Source organism: Nycticebus coucang, chromosome 10 (assembly GCF_027406575.1).
Source record: "Nycticebus coucang isolate mNycCou1 chromosome 10, mNycCou1.pri, whole genome shotgun sequence".
Lineage (NCBI taxonomy): Eukaryota > Metazoa > Chordata > Mammalia > Primates > Lorisidae > Nycticebus > Nycticebus coucang.
This window is the reverse complement of record NC_069789.1, coordinates 111655272-111670291: the sequence shown is the minus strand read 5'-3', so window position 1 is coordinate 111670291 and position 15020 is coordinate 111655272. Positions and strand designations below refer to the sequence as shown.

General features: G+C 40.8%; 1 protein-coding gene across 3 annotated transcripts in view; it reads right to left on the bottom strand.

The window, feature by feature from the left end:
* LOC128595858 (zinc finger protein 480-like) overlaps window positions 1–15020 on the bottom strand; it is a 20896-nt gene continuing 5876 nt past the window's right edge. For all 3 annotated transcript variants that reach the window (XM_053604934.1, XM_053604933.1, XM_053604932.1), the window contains 3 exons: window positions 13538–13664; window positions 12642–12770; window positions 1–3023 (listed from right to left, as the gene is read on the bottom strand). In XM_053604934.1, coding sequence (XP_053460909.1) covers window positions 1273–3023; window positions 12642–12770; window positions 13538–13664 — 2007 coding nt within the window. In that variant the 3' untranslated portion in view covers window positions 1–1272. The remainder of the gene's footprint in view (window positions 3024–12641; window positions 12771–13537; window positions 13665–15020) is intronic.

The following is a 15020-nucleotide window of genomic DNA, read 5'->3' as shown; positions in this document are numbered from 1 at the left end:
TGTCTCAGTGAGAGTGAGACTCCTGACTTGATAAAAAGTCAGCTAGATGCTGTAGTGAGCACCTGTAATCCCAGAGACTTGGGAGACTGAGGCAGCAGGATGACGAAAGCCCAAGTTTCAGTTTGTAGCCAGCTATGATTAAATCAGTGTACTCTGCTTGGTGCATAGGGTGAGACTCTGTAGCAACAACAAAAAAGGTGACTCAATATGACTGACCATGTCCTTATGTCCTTCTAAGTTTGACACGTACCATGTCATAAGGGTCAATGTATTTTGATTTACAGTTACTCTCCACCATGTAAATCAGACATTAGATACTAGAGAACTAGAGACTGATTTATTCCCTTTTTTTTTTTTGAGATAGAATCTCACTATGTCACCCTTGGTAGAGTGCTGTGGCGTCACAGCTTACAGCAACCTCAGACTCTTGGGCTTAGGCGATTCTCTTGCCTCAGCCTCCCAAGTAGCTGGGACTACAGGCACTTGTCACAACACATGGCTATTTTTTGGTTGTGGTTGTCATTATTGTTTAGCAGGCCTGGGCTGGGTTCAAACCCACCAGCCTTGGTGCATGTGGCCAGTGCCGTAACCACTGTGCTATGGGCACCGAGCCAGACTATTTCTTGTGCAAACTCTCTGATATTCCACAGTAATGGTCCTTGGGTATTAGTCACATGACAAACATTTCATTTGCGTGGCTTTGTGGGAGATATACATTTAGATGTGTAGTGAGGAGTGGTCAGGCCTGGACAAAGTCATAGCCACATACACTGCATTTGATTTCTCTTTAGTATGGACTCTGTGATCCTCATTGATGATGGAACTCATGATGAAGAGTTGTCACCCTCGGGGAGTCTACAGAATCTCTTACAAATTAATTCTGATGCTGTGCAAGGCATGAGATATGACTAACAACCTTACCACACTCATTACATTTGTAAGAGTTCTCTCTTGTGTGGAATCTTTGATGACTTCTAAGGTATAATTTTAAACTGAAGACATTGCCACAATCATTACACTTGTAAGGTTTCTCTCCAGAATGAATTCTGAGATAAATGCCTTTTTTCTTTTTTTGAGACAGAGTCTCACTCAGTCACCCTGGGTAGAGTACCGTGCCATGATCGCTCACAATCTCAAACTCTTGGGCTCAAGTGATCCTCTTGCTTCAGCATCTCAGGTTGCTGGGACTACAGGCAACTGCTACAATGCCCAGCTATTTTTTTTAAGAGAGGGGTCTCACTGTTGTTTTGGGCAGGTTTCCAACTCCTGAGCTCAAGCAATCCGCCCTCCTTGGCCTCCCAAAGTGCTGGGATTACAGGCATGAGCCACCGAGCCTGACCTGAGATGAACTCTTAAGGATACTTTGTGCCTAAAAACCTTACTGCAGTCATCACATTTGTAGGGTTTATTTGCATTATGGATAACCTGATGTATATGAAGGTTCGAATGCAACATAACATTTTTCCCACAGTCATTGCATTTGTAAGGCTTCTCTCCTGTATGAATGCCCTGATGTTGTATAAGGTATCTTTTGCGAGTAAAAACTTTCCCACACTCATTGCATTTGTAAGGTTTCTCTCCAGTATGTGTTTTCTGATGAACTGCAAGGGATATCTTCTGACTGAAGGCCTTGTCACATTCATTACATTTGTAAGGTTTCTCTCCAGTGTGTGTTTTCTGATGAACTGTAAGGGATATCTTCTGCCTAAAGGCCTTGTCACATTCACTACATTTGTAAGGTTTCTCTCCAGTATGAATTTTGTGATGAGTTATAAGAGTTGACTGTTGACAGAAGACCTTGCCACACTCACTGCATTTGTATGGTTTCTGTCCAGTATGAATTCGCTGATGACGGGTAAGGGATGTCTTTTCTCTGAAGGCCTTGTCACATTCATTACACTCGTATGGTTTCTCTCCAGTATGAATTCGCTGATGACATGTAAGGGATGTCTTTTCTCTGAAGGCCTTGCTGCACTCATTGCATTTGTAAGGTTTCTCTCCAGAATGTATTTTTTGATGACCAGTAAGGAATATCTTCTGTCTGAAGGCCTTGCCACATTCATTACACTTGTAAGGTTTCTCTCCCAAATGGATTGTGTGATGAGTTTTAAGGTTTGATTTGTGACGGAAGACTTTGCCACACTCATTGCATTTGTAAGGTTTCTCTTCAGTATGTGTTTTCTGATGAACTGTGAGAGATATTTTATGACTAAAGACCTTGCCACATTCATTACACTTGTAAGGTTTCTCTCCCAAATGGATTGTTTGATGAGTTTTAAGGTTTGATTTGTGACGGAAGACTTTGCCACACTCATTGCATTCGTAAGGCTTCTCTCCAGTGTGTGTTTTTTGATGAATTGTAAGTGATGTCTTCTCACTGAAGGCCTTACCACATTCATTACACTTGTAAGGTTTCTCTCCAGTATGAATTCTCCGATGCCTTACTAAATGTGCATTTCGCCTAAAAACCTTGCCACACATCTCACATTTGTAAGGTTTATTTCCATTATGGATAGCCTGATGTCCATAAAGCCTTGAAGGCAGACGAAATGCTCTCCCACAGTCTTTACATCTGTAAGGTTTCTCTCCAGTATGGATTCGCCAATGATGCACAAACTCTGCATTTTTCCTAAACGTCTTGCCACACTCTTTACATTTCATAGGTCTCTTTCCAGTATGAACTACCCCATGGCTTGGAGGACTTGAAGACACACTCAAGACACCCTCATTATATGTGTAAGGTTCTTCCCTAATTTGTGCATTCAGCTTTTGCGTGACTATTGGAGAACTGACAAAATCATTCTGATATTTATTAAATACGTGGGTTTTAAGCTTAGAAGGAGTGTTTTCAAGTGTTGAATATGAGGTGATATGGTTGAGAGAGTTTTCAACTTCATTGCATTCATCAATTTTCTCTTCATTTTGAAATAGTTGCTGTTCAGGAAGGTGGGAATGAAAGCTTAATCTAAGTTGATTTTTAATAGGTTTGCATTTTGCTTCCACGTCTAATACACAGCTCCTCCCTAGGAAAGGAAGAAAAGAGTGGAAACTGAACATATGGATCTGGCATTCTAAGACTAAGAATAAGCTCCACTTCACTTGATTGGGACATGGAGAAGAAGTAACATAAGTATACTTTTTATGCCACTCTGGTAATGCTGACAACATAAAGAGGTGAAGTGATACACTGGTCTAGCTGAGGTCCTAAAGCAGCCAGAAGAATTATTGGTGAGTTTTAGAGATTATGAACAGAGAAATACAACAGAAGCTAAGAGCTTCTGAAAAAAGCAGGGATGATCTTCTCAGGGACAATCAGAATAATCAGGGAAACTGCTTCCACATTAGCAATAGTAAATGAAAACATCCAGGAAAGACAGACATCACCAGAGTGCTCCTAGATCCTGTACAATATGCTGATGAGTAAAGGTCTCCCACGGCATAATTTGAGGGCAAAAAGAGTGGTGGTTGTTTTGTCAATGCCCAAACTTGAAGTAAAAATTACAAGGCCTACAGACAGGGAAGTATGCCTGAATAAAAGGAATCAAATAAATGTCGTGAAATAAAACCAAAAGGAATGCAGTATTCAGAATAACTTGACAAATATTTAAAGCAACTCTCCTAATATGCTTAATGAACTATAAGATGAGAGAGATACAGAACTAACTGAATGAAGGAGCATATCAAATAGAAGAGAAACTGCTGGACAAGATATGTTCTAGAACTACAATACAACAAATGCAGTAAAGATGTACTAGTGCAGCTAAGTTGGACAGAGGAAAGGATAAGCATGTTCAAAGACAGATTGTTCAAAATTATCACTTTCAAAGAGGAAAAAGAAGAAATAATAAATAAAGAAAAACACTATAATTACTTACACTTTCTTATGAAAGACAGATCACAACTATAGCCCAGAATGAAGGAGAGAAGTAGAGGGGGATGGGAGGGGAGAGGGGAAGTTGGATAGAGGGAGGGTAAACGATGGGACTGCACCCATGGAGCATATTGCAAGGGTATAAGTCAAATCTACCAAGTATAGAGTATAAATGTCTTAACACAATAATTAAGCAAATGAGGTGAAAGCTATATTAATTAGTTTGATGTAAGCATTCCAAATTATATAAAAAAATCAACACAATGTACCCCACAAATACATAAATGTATTCATGATCTATGTGTATATGACTTAATAAAAGGGAAAACAAAAAGGAAAACTAATAAACCCCTATAGACTTTGGGGATACTGTCCTATGGAACAACATACAATCTATGGGATTTTCATAAAGAGACACAGGACATCTGGAGAAATAATGTCTAAAATGTCCCCAAATTTGAGGAAAGAACTAGATATACAAATCCTAAAATCTTCACTGTTTTAACTTAAAGTATGCAAGGACACTCACAAAGAGATATAAACACATCATCAGAAGTGAGAGACAAATGGATGATCATGAAAGTAACAAGAAAATAGAGACTTGTTATACACAGAGGAAGGTATATAAGACTGTACATTTTTCAGCAGAAACCTTTCTGCTAGAAGGCAGTGGGCTGATACATTCAAAGTGCTTGAAGAATAAAAACTTATCAATCAAGAGTACAATATTTAGTGAAATCCTCCTCTAGAAATCTAAGAGAAATTTAAAGTTTCCTAAAGAAAGAGCTGAGAGCACTCCTCAGTACTATAGACTGGGTAGGCCAGAAATGCAAATGTGAGTCCTTCAGCAGCAAAGGAAAGGAGCCCACACAGTAACTCTAACTCTTGAGAAAATATCAACTTTGCCACTCCAGTTTAATAAATGATCAAATATACAGATATGCAGTATTATACTTTTCACTTCTAACTCAACATCAAATCCTTTTATAACATTTGAAAGAATTATTAAATACTATATTTTAATATATACACAAAGAAATGAATGATAACACAAGATATTGAAAAGTAACTTCTAACAGCAATAACCAACTGAGAACAGGGTTGAAAAGGAGTGTTTTATGAGCATAACTGATGTTAACCTGTAAACATTTAAACAGAATATTATAAATTTATGATATTGTGTGTATCTGAAATGATAAGTACAAAAAACCTTTGTAAAATACACATGAAAAACAAAAATATATTAAATGAGAATCAAAGCATGTCATTACTGAAATTAAACGAAACACAAAAGAAGTTAGTAAGAGAGAGAAAAAAGGACAAATCTGGAAGATGTTATATACAGATAATATGTGGCAAGATGGCAGTAGTAAGGCCACCCCCTAATCAATATCCCTTCTTTTATTTAAAGATGGTGTATCACTCTTGTTGCCCTGGGTAGAGTGTCATGGCTTGAATAGGTCACAGCAACCTCAAACTCCTGGGCTCAAGCTATTTTCTTGTCTCAGCCTCCCAGCTGGGACTACAGGCTCCTGCTACAGTAACACCTGCCTAGTTTTTCCATTTTTAGCAGAGTCAAGGTCTTGCTCTTGCTCAGGCTGGTCTCTAACTCCTCAGCTCGAATTATCTACCCACTTTGCTAATCAATATTTTTAAACAATTTAACTTTGCAATCAGAGGAAAATAGGATCCAACTAAATTCAGTTCCGAAGAGACTCTCGTGAAATATCAGGACCGTACACAGCCTGAAGATGAAAAGGATACAAAAAGACATTCCATGCAAATGATAACCAGCACAGAGCAGAGGTGACCAAACTAACAGCAGACAGGTTAGATCAGGGGTCCTCAAACTACAGCCCGCGGGCCACATGCGGCCCATGGAGGACATTTATCCGGTCCACCAGGTGTTTTTGCCACAGCTGCCTGTCCTGCTTAGCAGCCGACTCATCCCGGACCGCAGTGTGCATGTGTGGAATGTGCGCCAACTCTCCAACTCCACTCCTCTCTGTCTCTCCCTGCCGGGTGTTTTTGCCATCCTGCTTAGCAGTCCACTGGTCCTGGCCTGCAGTGCACATGTGTGGAATGTGCCCCACACTCTCCAACTCCCCTCCTTCTCTCTGTCTCCCCTCCTTCTCTCTGTCTCTCGACTCCTCCTCTCAGTCTCGGGTGTAATCAGAGGAGTCACCAGGTTGCCTGTGCAGAGCCTGCTGCTGCCTAAGGACTGAGGTAAGAACAAGTTAGGATTTTTTTTTTTTTTTGAAGTTAGGAGGTCTATTTTTTTTTTTCTTTTTTGCAGTTGGTAGGGCCTTTTTTTTGTGCTTAAGGGGGGCCTTTTTTCTTCCTGAAATTAGGAGGTCTTTTTTTTTACAAATAGGGGGTGCCTTTTTTTTTGAAGTTAGAAGAGCCCTTTTTTTGAAGTTAGGAGAGCCTTTTTTTTTTTAAGTTGGTTAGTTGGTTGGGGGTGGTTTCTAGGAGGGTTGCATCACAGTGATAATGCAAATAGCGCTCAGTGCTAATGCAAATTGTCAGTGCTCAGAGGTAATGCAAATGGTCAGAGATCAGAGGTAATGCAAATAGTCAGTGCTCAGTGGTAATGATAATTGTAAGTGCTCAGTGTTAATGCAAATTGTTAGCACTCATTATTAATGCAAATTGTCAGCAGTCAGTGTCATTGCAAATGGTCAGTGGTGTTAATGAAAATGGTCAGTGCTCAGTGTTAATGCAAATGTCAGTGCTCAGTGTTAATGCAAATGTCAGTGCTCAGTGTTATCACATGGGGGCCCCAAACTGGTAATCTGCTTACGGCCCAAGGGAACTTAATCCAGCTCTGCAGATAGCCGAGGAGTAGGAAACCCAATTTAATTGACAGTAAATGCATTTATATTCTGATTGCTATTCAGTTGTGTATGATTTTGTATGTTGTGTGCTGTGTAAGCACTGGTTCACACTGTTGCAATCTCTGAGCAGTGCAAGTTCAGCCATATGCTTGTATAGCCATACACTGCCTCATCCACCAACAAGCACTGTGTAGTAAACCACTGAAGTGGGACTCTGTTATGAAAACTGTGGTATCCTGTGTTAACTTCATTAGAGCTGATGCACTAAACCATAGACAATTTCAGGAATTTCTGTCTGAGCTAAATGTTGCCTGTGAAGATGTTCTGTACCACACAGAAGTCCATTGGCTGAGTTGAGGGAGAGTTTTGAAACATTTCTATGACTTACTTCCACAGATTATAGCTTTTCTGCTTTCAAAAAACAAAGAAGTACCAGAGCTCAATGATGCAGAATGGAAATGGCACCTTGCCTTTCTGACAGATGTAACAGGGCTACTCAACAGTTTCAATGTGCAACTTCAAGGAAAGGGGAAGCTCATCTGTAATATGCAATCACATGCGAAAGCATTTGAAGTAAAATTAGGCCTCCTCATCAAACAAGTGAAGGAGGAAAATTTCTGCCATCTCCCCACAACTCATCAAACAAGTGAAGGAGGAAAATTTCTGCCATCTCCCCACAACTCAAAACCAAATTGGTTGCATTACCAAATAAAACATGTGTGGATTCACTGGAAAAGTTGCAAAAGGAGTTCCAATTTAGATTTAAAGAGCTTCATCTCCATGAACAGGACATACAGCTTTTCCATAACCCATTTTCTATTGACATTGAAAATGTGGATACGATTTACCAAATGGAACTGGCTGAACTGCAAGAAAGACGCATTCAAGTCAAGCAGCCTTCCTAATTTCTATGCATCTCTCCCCTCTGAGACATATCCTAATCTCAGGAACCATGCACTCAAAATGGCAACCATCTTTGGCAGCACTTATGTCTGTGAACAGACTTTTTCCAGAATGAAACATCTGAAATCTCCAACCAGATCTAGACTAACTGATGCACACTTGCATCACTTGTTATGACTAGCAGTGACAAATATGGAACCAGACATTGACCATCTCATTAGCCAAAAGCAGGCCCATAGTTCCCATTGAAATACTGGTAAGTTTGTTGATTTAAATTACTTGTTCTTCATTTTAAATATTGTATTTGTTCCCGTTCTGTTTTTTTTACTTCAAAATAAGATATGTGCAGTGTGCATAGGAATTTGTTCATAGTTTTTTTTTTAAACTATAGTCCGGCCCTCCAGTGGTCTGAGGGACAGTCAACTGGATCCCTGTTTAAAAAGTGTGAGGACCCCTGGCTTAGATGTTCAGACAAAATTGATATAAGAGACAAAGAGACACATCCAGAACATAGTAGTGGACTTCAATAACAGATTTTCAAAATACATAGAAGCATATAGAAGTAGAAGTAAACTCTTTTACTCAGTAGAGTAAAAGACTCAACAGTCCTCTGTGGACCACCAGTGTGAACCAACAGGGCAAAACAGACTTCAGAGAACACACTACTTAATGACAGAATTAAAGTTCATTTTGAAATGTCTACAAAACATGTACACAGAACAATCTTATTTTTAACAATTGAAAAAGATTAAGATAATTCTAATTAATCAATCTCATCATAATGGAAGAAAACTAGACACTTGTAGAAGCAAAATAAGAATATTAACAAATGAATCAACACATTTATACAGAGTGCCCATAAAGCTCGTGTGCAATTTACAATGTAAAACTGTTTTAAATTCCACCTGAACTTTACGAACACCCTATATTAAGAAAACCAATTTTATAAATAAACCACAAGGGGAATAAAAAGACATATTGATAAAAAACAAAACAAAACAAAACATGAAAAACATAATATACCAAAATTTACAAAATGCAGCAAAAAAATTGATACCAAAGATATTGATAACTCTTTCAGCATACATTTAAAGTAATTAACACTAGGCTCAGCACCTGTAATCAACACCTCGACTAGGGCACCAGCCACCTACACAAGAGCTGGTGGGTTCACAGCCCAGGCTTGCCAAACAACAATGACAACTACAATCAAAAAATAGCAGGGCACTGTGGCGGCAGCCTGTAGTCCTAACTACTTGGGAAACTGAGGTAAGAGAATCGCTTAAGCCCAAGATGTTGAGGTTGCTATGAGCTTTGACACCAAGGCACTCTACTAAGGGCAACATAGTGAGACTCCATCTCAAAAGAAAAAAAAAAAAAAATCAACACTAACATATAAGCAACCTAACTTTTAACTGCAACAAGGCACAAGAATAAACTATGAGTGGTACAGAAAGAGGAATAAAGATTAGACTACACAGAAAACAGAGAATGGAAAAGTACTAGAGAAAATCATAAAAGTAACAGAATTTAAACTGATGAAAAGATTAACAAACCCTTGCCCACATAAAATATTATTTTTTATAAGTTTTTATAAACATTTATTTTTTATAAAAAATTAAAAAACATATGTCAGAAATAGCTAGAATTCGAAACAGAAAAATAAACCATTATACTTGATTCCATATGAATGAAATGGGAAGTAGGAGAATGAGATTAAACGATCACCTGACAATAAATTTAATAACTAAGATGACACAAACCAATAGAACAAATAAACAACTTACCAAGACTTAGACATTAAGAGGGAGAGAATCTCAAACTACCAGTCACAAAGAAATTGATTCAGGGATCCAATAGTTCTCATTACAGAAGAGTCAGAATGAAATGTCTGCAAGGCCAAAGTCTATGGAATATTAAAAAAAATTAACACAGGCCAGATGCAGTGCCTCACACCTATTATCCCAGCACTCTGGAAGGCCCAGGCAGATGGACTGCTGGAGCTCAGGAGTTCAAGACCAGCCTGAGCAAGAGCCAGACTCCATCTCTACTAAAAATAGAAAACCTAGCCAGGTGTTGTGGCTAATGCCTAGAGTCCCAGTTACTCGAGAGGCTGAGGCAAGAGAATAGCTTGAGCCCAGGAGTTTGAGGTTGCTGTGAGCAATGATGCTATGTATATATATAGCATCATTCCTAAAATTAACAAGGGACTGAATACTTCCAAAGGCAACCAATGAAACATGTGTAACCTGGACAGCAAACACAGATAAAGTCCCTATAGGAAAACTATAGAATAGGAGTCCTCAAACTTTTTAAACAGGGGGCCAGTTCACTGTCCCTCAGACCGTTGGAGGGCCAGACTATAGTTTAAAAAAAAAAACAATTATGAACAAATTCCTATGCACACTGCACATATCTTATTTCGAAGTAAAAAAACAAAATGGGAACAAATACAATCACCCTGCTGCATGTGGCCCGCAGTGTGTTGAGGACCCCTGCTATAGAGCAATGATACTGATCAACCAAATACAAAAATCCTGAACAAATTACTCCAAGACAAATTTTCAGTAACACACTGAAAATAATCACATGTCATGACCAAACAGGATTGATTCCTAGAATGTATCAGGTGGCTCAGGACTGTAATCCCAGCGCTCTGGAGGGCCAAGGCAAGTGGACCGCTTGAGCTAAGGAGTTTGAGACCAACCTGAGTAGGAGTAAGAACCCATCCCTACTAAAAATAGAAATTTAGCTGGCATTGTGGAAGATGCATATAGTCCCAGCTACTTGGGAAGCTAAGGCAGGAGGATTGCTTGTGCCCATGAGTTTGAGATTGTTGTGAGCTAGGCTGATACCACTGCACTCTAACCAGGGTGACAGTGAGAAACTGGCTCAAAAAAAAACAAAAACAAAAACAAAAAACATTAAATTACCACATAAAAGCTTTTACAGTCTCTAGAGATATTAAAGGAACTCTTGCTGGCTACAACCTCTGTGGTAAACAATGAAATCTTCTATAATATATAAATCACTAGATACTTATTCGTACAGCAGCTCCATATACAACAGACAGGACCATACAGATAGAAAGCAGACAAAGAAAAGCACACACTGGCCGGGTGCAGCGGTTCATGCCTGTAACCCTAGCACTTGAGAGGCTAAGGTTGGTGGATTGCCTGAGCTTTTGGGTTCAAGAACAGCCTGAGCCAGAGCAAGACCCCGCCTCTAAAAATAGCTGGACGTTGTGGTAGGCGCCTGCAGTCCCAGCTACTTGGGAGGGTGAGCCAAGAGAATTGGTTCAGCCCAAGAGTTTGAGGTTGCTGTGAGCTGTGATGCCATGGTACTGTACCAAGGGCAACAAAGTGAAACTCTGACTCAAAAAAAAAAAAAAAAAAAAGCATACACAAGAGTAAAACAGACAAACATATAAAAACCAGGTTCATGCAAATTATGTGAAAATGTACAAGATGAGAGTAACAATAGCTGGAACAAATGACAGTGGACTGGAAACCACATCCATCATTCTGGTGAGCTTCGCTCCCAACACAGGACCCTTATGTCCCCTGACTTTGCCTCCTGCTGAGTAATAATCTCAGAAGTGCCAATCTCATCCCGTATTACACACAGCAGCAATGTGTGGATAAAGCAGAACTGAACAATGGCTCAGGGACCTTGTGAAACAAGAACACATACACTGGTCCCCTCCCAGGTTCCTCACAGAGAGTCCTAACACCATGAAATTTCCTGGGTGACAGGAATGTGATATGTGCCAAAGAGGCCACCTTTCTGATGTCCTGCATCAGGGCTGGTCACGGGAAAGATGAAGCTATGATTAGAAGCCTGAACCTTTCAGCCAAAACCAACATCCTCCAGGACAGGGACAGGGCTGCAGGCTGAGTTAACATCATGCCCATATGATGACACCTCCATAAAAAGGCCTGCACTGTAGGGTGAGGAGAAATTCCAAATGCTGAAGACATGGATGTGTGTGGACGGTGGGGCACCCAGTGAAGCTTCAATGAGCCTTGCCCTGTGAGCCTCTTTATCTGGCTGTTCATATGTATCCTCTCAAATGTCTCTTACAATAAAGCACAGAGACAGAAAGTCCTCTCAACTGTCCCTTATAATAAACTACAGAGACAGAAAGTATGTCACTGAGGGCTCTGAGACGGCCTAGCAAATAATCACACCTGACCAGGCCTCAAGCCACCTTCAACTTACAGCTGGTTGGTCACAAGGAAAAGTGACAACTGACTACTTGTGAGTGGAGTATGAGGTGGGGAACAGTCTTGGGGACTCAGCCCTCACCCTGTGGGACCTGACTCTAATTCCAGGTAGACAGGGTCAGAAATTAAGTACAGGAAACCCTTTGATGGCCACCAAACATTGGCTGTTAGTGGGGAGGGACACGATACATTTTGCTGACCAGAAGAGAGACATTCTGTGTTGAGTGGCAGGGGAGAAGAGAAAAAACACTTTGGTTTCTCTTATCTCAAACAGACCTGAACAGGCAGAGAGGGCTGTAGACAGCCTTGTGCTATTTCCCAGGCCCACATGCAAAGAAGAGCAGCCAATGTTTTTCCATATCCTGATTAGGTCTTCCAAGTACAGGAAATGGGGTGGCACGGGAAAAGGTCAAGGTGTCAGATCTATAGTGGCCTCAGCTCTGACCTCTGTGGACAGAGAACTGAGTACCAGATGGAATGAAATACAGGACACACCACAGGGGAAAGAGACTCCTTGAAATGCCCCCTGTGTTACATAGTCAGAGATCTTACCAAATAAAAGACCACACAGTGGTCTTGCCTGATAAAAAAAAAAAAAATTTGCCTTGATCTCTGAGCTCTGCATCACTGGAGGGTGAAAAAATAAACTCTTCCATGTCTAAAGAACAGAGTGGTAAGAGACAAGATTTCTGCTTAGAGCTCATAGGATTTAACCTTTTGTTCAACCACAGAACTCTCCTCTTGCAGACTTTCCCACACACTGTGTAACAGTGTGGCTTCCACTGTGCCCACCTGAGCTCTTACCTGAGTGCACACCTTTGATACATTTCCCCCAGTTTGAATTTCTTGGCATTTTCACTTCAGTCTCCACAGGCCAGGGCTCTATTCCTTCCTCCAATGTGGAGAGAATCGTCAGGTTAGGAAGCAAGAGTCCTGCTTATAAAAACAAGCAATCAAGAAGTGCTGTGGCTTTCCCAAAACCCAAGCCCTATGGTTAGGGAAGAGAGAAGACATCACAAAAGGATGAAGAAAAAAATTTCACAAGGTCATCCACAGATGGCCACCTTCCGACTGTGTATGCAACTGTGCTATGCAAATATCTAGCTCTCTGTCAATTAACTATTGAATCAAAAAGATCAGGGGAGAAAATAGGAAACTGGAGTTCTAAAAGTCTGCCATATGGGTTTTTTGTGTATGTAAGCTATGGTCCTACAAAATGATGTGACATGAAGGGAGCACAAAGGTGAAGAAAGGGGACAGTGAAAGTCCAGAAAGCATATGGAGCTCTCACTTTTGAGTCAATTAAGGCCTTAATCTCACCAGGCCCTGTGGCTCAGGCCTATAATCCCAGCACTCTGGGAGGCCAAGGCAGGTGGACTGCCTGAGCTCAGGAGTTCAAGACCAGCCTGAACAAGAGCAATACCCCATCTCTTCCAATAGCAGGGCATTGTGGTGGATGCCTGTGGTCCCAGCTACTTGGGAGGCTGAGGCAAGAGAATCATTTGAGCCAAAGGAGTTTGAGGTTGTTGTGAGCCATATTGTCTCAACACTCTACTGGGGGTGACAAAGTGAGACTCTGTCTCAGAAAAAAAAAAAAGACCTTAACTTCCGTGACCCTAGTTGAGGCTCCCACAAGGCACAGAAGGGAAAATGAAGACAGACAGGGCAGAGCCCGACTGTAAGAGCTACGTAATCCTCACCCAGGGAGACCAGGTTCTTGTAGTTCTCCAACATCACAGCCCTGTACAAAGCCCTCTGAGCAGAGTCCAGGAACTTCCATTCCTCCTGAGAGAGTTCTATGGCCACATCCCTGAATGTCAAGCATCCCTAAAATGGAAAACATATTTTACCAACTAGAGATGGGGAGAAATCCTCTCTTCACACAAACTGAGAAAAGTGTTGTAAGAACTGATGCAACTGGAGTATTCTGAAAGATTGACATTAATATACTTCTGAGTTTGTTATGTGTTTGACATGTATTATGCTTTTTCATAAAAACGTGTAATATCATCTAAATTAATGTGGATCTCATTTTTGTGGACAGTACAAGAAAAACAAATAAGAAATTAACACAGGCTTGTATCTTTTCTCCATAGAGGTGTAAGCTATGTTTCACACATCACATATTATTCCGTGTCTCCCTGACTTGAAAATGTGTGCTGTTTTCCTGACAACTATGGGCACAGCAGCTCTTACAAAGATCAGAATCTAAAAACTGTGATGATGACAGCAATAGCCATTAAGAAGATTTTGGACACTTCCCATATGTTGAATATTAAAATAAGTCAGGGGTGTCTGTGACTTTGTGAGGCTCTGTTCTTGCTTATCTGTGGTGTCGGGTATCATGAAAAGTAGGCAACGACCTTTTTCTTAGAGAACCAGCTTTTCTAAGTGTCTGCAGATTTGCTGTGTGGGAAGGACAACTCTTCCTCTTTCAATGTGCAGAAGAAAAGAAAAAAGGATGTAGAACAATATTAAGGCCGTGAAATTGTGAAATTACTATTATTTTTTTCCCTTGAGACAAGAGTCTCACTCTGTCACCCTCGTTAGAGTGTCTTGGAATCATAGCTCACAGCAACCTCCAGCTCTTGGGCTTAGGTGATTCTCTTGCCTCAGTCTCCCGAGTAGCTGGGACTACAGGTGCCCACCACAATGCCCGGCTAAAGGCCATGAAATTATTAAAGAAACATTTATGTAAAATGATGATGTGCCTTTGCTGACCCAGGCCCATGTTCACACATGTCACTTGTACACACTCATACATATATACATCTATTTTTTTTTGCAGTTTTTGGCCCGGGGCTGGGTTTGAACCCCCCACCTCCAGTATATGGGGCCAACACCCTACCCCTTTGAGCCACAGGCACCACCCCATATATACATCTATTTATACACTTACACATACCTACTGAAATAACAGGACATGTCTGTGCAAAAACAGCCCTCTACTCCCACTGAGCCAGGGTATAACTCCTACAGAAAGACCAAGCAAAGAGTTTCTGACCATTTCTTCTGAACCTACACCCCTCTTAGTGAAGCTCACTCCCACTCTGCTGCAGGGGGAGCTGGGCTGGACTGAGCTCCCCACCAGGATACAGACTCTAATGAAAACCCAGGCAGAATATCTTCCCCTCCCCCTCAGTGGAGCATGGGCTGATCCCAGCCCTCACAAATGCAGGACAC